At 47.9% G+C, this 6,856-nt stretch overlaps 1 protein-coding gene across 5 annotated transcripts in view; it reads left to right on the top strand.

The window, feature by feature from the left end:
* Positions 1-6,856, top strand: part of Klhl3 (kelch like family member 3) — a 120,317-nt gene that overhangs the window by 25,149 nt on the left and 88,312 nt on the right. For all 5 annotated transcript variants that reach the window (XM_029547556.1, XM_029547557.1, XM_029547558.1 and 2 more), the window contains exon 2: positions 1,613-1,732. In XM_029547556.1, coding sequence (XP_029403416.1) covers positions 1,695-1,732 — 38 coding nt within the window. In that variant the 5' untranslated portion in view covers positions 1,613-1,694. The remainder of the gene's footprint in view (positions 1-1,612; positions 1,733-6,856) is intronic.

Genomic DNA, 6,856 nt, shown 5'->3' with positions numbered 1-6,856 from the left:
TCTTTCTTTCTTTCTTTCTTTCTTTCTTTCTTTCTTTCTTTCTTTCTTTCTTTCTTTCTTTCTTTCTTTCTTTTAAAGATTTTATTTGTTATATGTAAGTACACTGTAGCTGTCTTCAGACACACCAGAAGAAGGCATCAGGTCTCATTACAGATGGTTGTGAGCCACCATGTGGATGCTGGGAACTGAACTCAGGATCTCTGAAAGAGCAGCCAGTGCTCTTAACCACTGAGTCATCTCTAGTTTCTGGCTTGAAATTTTTAATTATATTTTTGGGTGTATGAGTGTTTTGAATGTATGCAGGTCTGTGTACCATGTGTGTGCCTGTACTGGCAGAGGCCAGAAAATGGTGTCAGAGCTCCTGGGACTCAGTTGTAGGGCTTCCGCCTGGATGCAGGCCTCTTAACAAAGCATCATTGTTGCCGGCAGTTTGCAAGGTGAGGTGGCAACACAAGCAGGGCCCTCTGAGTAGGGGCAGTCAAGGAGGCCACCCTCACGGGCCGAGAGCTGGGAGCAACCGTAGGTCCTCAATTCTGCACAAATGGGAGATGTCTAACCCTTCTATCACAGGTTCCTAAATGCTTTCACACGTGAGCCCTGTTCTCCACGCTCTGGCCACTGTGGGTTTTCTAGATCATGGATGCTTTCTGTCTAACACCCATTCCTGCCCTTTTACTGGTGCAGGAGAACAACTCTCCCGACTAATAGGGCTCCTCTACTTTCTCTGGGCCACAGGCACTTTTCCCCTTATGTCATTGTGAGCGCTGTTCTTGTTGCCTGGGACACTGCTTTTTTTTTTTTTTTTCTTTTTGGAACCTGGATACATTGAATTCCTCAGCTAGGTCTCTGTTTTTTTTTTTTTTTTTTTAAAGATTTATTTATTTATTATATGTAAGTACACTGTAGCTGTCTTCAGACACTCCAGAAGAGGGCTTCAGATCTTGTTATGATGGTTGTGAGCCACCATGTGGTTGCTGGGATTTGAACTCCGGACCTTCAGAAGAGCAGTTGGGTGCTCTTACCCACTGAGCCATCTCACCAGCCCCTAGGTCTCTGTTTTTATGGAGGTTTTTCTCTACCAAATGTACCCCTTGTGCTTTTGTAGTTCCTATGGAATCATAATGGTTAAGATTCGATGTTCGAGCATCACTTGGTTCTTCTCCTTCACTAACCTCTGACTTTTGAGATTAGAGGGACCGAGGACTGGGTTCTGGTTTACCATCATGTTTCCTATGTAATGGAAATGTCACATATTGGCTCCTACTAAATGTTAGGGGAACCAGCGTCCCTGTGTAGGGAGCGGTAGTGCTTATATCACTTCTGTTTTTGAGAGGGAATGAAGGCTAGGTGGAGGATAAAGACCTGTTAGAAGTCACAATGCTCTGTTGAAGGACCTGAGCTGGAGCCTGGCTCCCTCAAGAGATACGTGCTGTGCCCGGGAAGGTCACGCAGACATGCTGCAGCAGCACTTCCTCGCGCTGAGCCTTGGGTGAGAAGACCAGGCTAACAGGGATGCCCCCTGTGGGTGCTGAACCCCATCTAGCTCGGGGAAGGCACACAACTGGGCTTCCTAATACGCCATCTCTCTTTCCCTCTCTCTTCCTGTTGGCAGCGTCAAGCCGAGCCCTCAGCCCACAGCGCAGGCCGAGGATGAAGAGAAGAACCGGAGGACCGTAACCGTCAATGCTGCCCACATGGGGAAGGCCTTCAAGGTCATGAATGAGCTGCGAAGGTACTTTTTCCTACCCTTCCCGTGCCCCTTCAGACAGAACCCAGAGGGTGAGCTTCATCGGGGGCCGAGAACAGACACCGGGACACACCACCCACTGAATTATGACTCCTCTTTGCCCACTGTCTGACTTACCCACTTTCAGATTCTGAGACTGAATCCTTCCCCTCCAGTGGCTCATGCGAAGGGGTATTCGTTCCTGGTTAGAGCAGACTGCGGGTAAACCTGAGAACTGATACACAGTCGCAGACTAGAGATTGTAGCTGGTATATATTTGGCTTTCCTCCATCATTCCAGGGACTGAGCTTGGCTCAGTAAGGGAGCAACGCAATTGGCAGAATACACTTCTCCTGAAAATGTGCCTTAAAGCTGTAAAGAAGGCCCGAGGTGACAGGGCATCCAATCCCTAAGTTGAGCAAGGAAGGCATGAGTGCTCTTCAGAAGGCCGCCGTGCACGCTTAGCATGTGTGCTGCCAGTGGGTTCTGGAGCTGGAAGGGTTTTCCTGTACAAAGCCAATGAGCAGCATTTCTTTCTGTCTCAGCTACTGGCCAGGCCCTGCAGGAGCGGTGGTGGCCGTAAGGTCAGGAACTCGAAAGGCTATTGAAGACAGCCTTACAGCAAGTGTGTTAGAAATAGGGATGAACCAGGCGCCTGGCAGGTCTTGGGTGCATGCAGCTTTATTCTTTTTTTTGTTTTTTTTGTTTTTGTTGTTGTTTTTTTCGAGACAGGGTTTCTCTGTGTAGCCTTGGCTGTCCTGGAACTCACTTTGTAGACCAGGCTGGCCTCGAACTCAGAAATCCGCCTGCCTCTGCTTCCCGAGTGCTGGGATTAAAGGCATGTGCCACCACGCCCTGCTGCAGCTTTATTCTTAAAGGATGAATCAGGAACAGGGATGAAAATGAGCTTTGGAAATGTGTGACAGTTGAGCCAAGTGAGAGTTAAAGACACAAAGGTTAGTGGGGGGCAGGGAGGGGCTTTTGAGCCAGAGAAAATGGCGTATAGCTGAGAGACCTTTAGCTGAGATGGGGGACTGGCCATATTTGAACAGACATCCTCTGAACTTTGTTTACCTTTGTGTGTATGTAGCTGTACATGTGTATATGCTGTGTGTGTGTGTCAGAGCATGCATCCTTACGTATATATGCCGGTGTGTGTGTGTGTGTGTGTGGGGGGGTGTTTGTGTTACAGCACACATCTGTATGTATATATGCCGGTGTGTGTGTATGTGTGTGTTTGTGTTACAGCACACATCTGTATGTATATATGCCGGTGTGTGTGTGTGTGTGTGTGCGTGTGCGTGTGCGTGTGTGTTACAGCATGCATCTGTATGTATATATGCCAGTGTGTGTGTGGGGGGCTGTTGTATTACAGCGTGCATCTATGTGTGCATGTGTGTATGTGCTTGTGTAAGCGTGTGTCTCAGCGTGCTCCCGGAAGTCAGAGGACAGCTCCCAGTTAGTTCTCTCCTCTCACCCTAGTGTGAGATTGAGCGCAGGTTGTCAAGGTCTTTACCCATCAAGCCAGCCCTGAAGTCCTTCTGTTGTTTTCTCCTTTCTCCTTTCTGCATGGTCCAGAATTTACCACACGCACACTCATGCATACTCACACAAACACAAACACACACATTCATGCACACTCACACACATACACTCACACTCACATGCATTCATATACATACACACTTACACACACATACATACTTATACTCATTCACACTTACACATGCATACACATATGCATTCACATACACACATACACACATTCATGCATACTTACACATGTATACATATACACTCATATACAACACACTCACACACATATACATAATCATATACATTCACATACACATATATACACATGAACACTCATATACACATACACTCATGCACACTCACACACATATGCACTCATATACACATATATACACTCACACATACACACACAACACATACACACACACATCTCAAATTAAATTAAGCAACACACGACATATTGTTGAACTTGAGGTAGGCCACCTGCTGATTCCCTGGAAAGTCTGGAACTTGGCACTGGGGGGGGGGGCATCCCCACGGACTCAGGTCTGTCACTGAAGAGTCTCTGTGAGGTGTCCCACACACTGTGGGAGCTCATTCTTGCCACCTTAGAGCACAGATTATGTCAGTCATCTGACTGAAGAATGGGCCTTCTTACCAGGCCAGAGTCTGCCTGTCCAGCCAGACACAGGTTTTTCTTGCTTCACCCCGGGCTACCCCCTCCCCTTCACTGTAAACTTAGAAGTCATCTGAGCCTCTTGGTTACTGACTCTCGTCTCTTTCTTCAAGAGTGTCTGCTTGACTTGGGTCTAACTACCCAGTAGACCCAAGCTGCACTGTTCCTTCTTTCGGCTCAGCACCGCCAAGTGTCCAAGGAAGGTTAGCTCCTTCTAGACCTCGGGGAAATGGAGGCTCAGACTCAAGCTCAAATGGGCTCGAGTATGCATGTAGGCATATTCAATACTCCACTAAGGCTGACCAAGGGCTTCCCTCTCACGCTTGCCGTGCGCGCTCTCATGTAGAGTGTTTGGGGAAATACCAGTCTAAGTACCACAGGCCTCTGCTGAGATTTGAATGAATGCTATCACCCTTTCTCTTTCTCTTTTGTCCAGATGAGCCGCACCGCTTCTGTTTGACTGGGGACATTTTTAGTTTAGGTTTCAGCATGAGTTGCCCTTGCTCTCTTTCTCCGCCTTCCTCTCCGGGCTGTGTTTACTGTAACAGAACTTGGAGAAAATGAGGATGATCAGAGAGTCACAGCCAGATGTGGCTCAGTGGTTTAGAGCACTGGCTGCTCCTGCGGAGGCTGTGGGTTCAATCCCAGCACCCGTCTGGCAGCTCACAACCACTTGTGATTCCAGCTCCAAGGGATCCGATGCCCTCTCCTGGCCCCCACAGGCACTGGATGTACATGGCCACAGGCATACATCCAGCCAAAACACCTATCTATATACATAAAATAAAAATAAGGGTTAATTTCTTTAAAGCCCCATATAATTTTGTTAGTGGTGCCTACGGATCGATCTGTGGGGGAATCACTTTCTCTTTAGCAAATCTCAGATCTGACTTTTCTCTCTTAGTTCTATTGCTGAACATTGCCCCCACCCCCTTTACTATTCTCCAATGTCGGTCAGATGGGTAGATAACATTCTATGTTTGGCTTATTTAAAATAAAAGCCAGCTCCTTGCTGATGGATCTTCCCTAGCACCTCATGTGCAAACCCACTTCTAGAAGTTTGCATCAGTTTGTCCATTTCACAAGCAAAGACTTGGTTTCAGCACTGGCTCTAGCGCATGCTAACCGTGTGGCCTTGGGCAACTTCATCTCCCTGACCTCGCTCTTGTCAGGCATCATAATACTGGGTTGTCCTTGCTGGGTTGTTAAGGGTTGTTAATTTGCATGCACCATAGCAATGATTTCTATAGAATCGATTCCCAGAAATTGGGTAGATTTCAACAGCCTGGAGGAGAATGGTAGATGCCTTAACTACTGTTGAGGCCCACAAGTCTTCATTGCTGTTAGTTTGTAGCCACCACATGCAGTTGCAGACATGGGGGAGGAAGAGCCAGTAAGAGAATCAAAGCCTTGCCCCTCAGGGAAGCTTGTATTCTTGTGGTACTGAGAGGCAATATCAAGTCCCAAGACAGTTGAAGACCGCCTCTTATAAAGCCGAGTAGCACAGGTTAGGCAGGGAGAAGGGAGACTGCATTATTGATCTGGGCGACTTTAATGGGATTTACGGGAGAGCAGGTAGGCAGGCTTCACTCTGCTGAGACTCAGAACTCCGCCAGAGTCCCCAGAGGTCTGGGCTGGCTCCTCAAGGAGTCTCCATGCTCCCCGCCCTCTCTTTGGAGCTATTTCAGTCCCAGGACACAGGCTCTTTGCAATTTATGAATCACACAACTCCTGAGTTTCCTATTCTTTTTACTTCTGTGGTAGAGAATGAGCTGTTGGCATGGCAACCACTCAGCCCTGCCTCTCCCTCACATATTGGTGTTCCTTCTGGCTGTGCTGCCTTTGAATGGCAGTCCTCTGGTGGCTGTGACTCCTGACTTAGAGAGCAGCTGGGCGGTGGGGACAAGTCCTTTCCAGAGGGGAGTAGGAAGGACCCAGCAACCAGCCAGTGTTTACAATTCCCTCCCTGTCTCCCTCCCACTTCCTCCCCCCCCTTCTCTTTCTTACCTTCCCCCTTCCCCCACTCCTGAAGCTTGCTTATGTTTGATAAACATGCATTATTTTACTGAGGAGCCCCCTAGCCCCTTGCTGGTTTTCACTGCCAACCTCGCTGCTACAAGCAGTTCTATGCCTTCTTTAAAAAAATTATTATTATTATTATTTGTGCAGGCATGTGTTGCATGTTGTGTGTGTATGTGCGCGCACGCACATGTGTAAGGTGCGTGTGCATATGTATGTATGTGCATTTAGAACCAAAAGTCAGTGTTATTACTTGGGTGTCATTCCACTGTTTTGAGACAGGGTCTCTGAGTGACTTGAATCACCTAGTAGGTTAGGCCAGCTGGCCTGCGGGCCCCAGAGGTTTGCCTGAAATTACAAGTGTGTCCTTATACCTAACTTTTTTTTTAAATGTAGGTTCTGGATATTGAGGGTCTGCTTCTAAGGCAAACCCCTAGTGAGCTAAGATACCTTCCCATCCTTTTGTTTGAGTTTTTGACTCTCGTAGTCCAGGGTAGATTTGAATTCCCGACCCCTCTGCCTCCATCTCCTTAAGTGGTGGAATTACAAGTTTGTGTGTGTGTGTGAGACCACACTGCCTTACGTCACAGTTTGTAGTTCACCCTAGCTGTGGCACATGGCAGCATGTTGTCCTTTTAATTGGAGAGTTGTATTTCATCCTGGGCAGGTAACAGGTTAGGCTTTTGCCCTTAATCCTCAGGTACATGTCTCCGTGTCATGTGTGTCTTCATTTCTTGGGTGTGGATATAGGGGTGGGAGGATACGGGATGGGAGGACGTGGGTAGGAGGATGGATGTAGGGGAAGGAGGATGTAGTGGTGGAGGGATGTAGTGGTGGGGTGAATGTAGTGGTGGAGGGATGTAGTGGTCGGGGGATGTAGTGGTGGGGGGATGTAGTGG

Source organism: Mus pahari, chromosome 16 (assembly GCF_900095145.1).
Source record: "Mus pahari chromosome 16, PAHARI_EIJ_v1.1, whole genome shotgun sequence".
NCBI classification, from domain to species: domain Eukaryota; kingdom Metazoa; phylum Chordata; class Mammalia; order Rodentia; family Muridae; genus Mus; species Mus pahari.
Note: the sequence above shows the minus strand (reverse complement) of the source record. Positions and strands in the feature narration are given on the sequence as shown.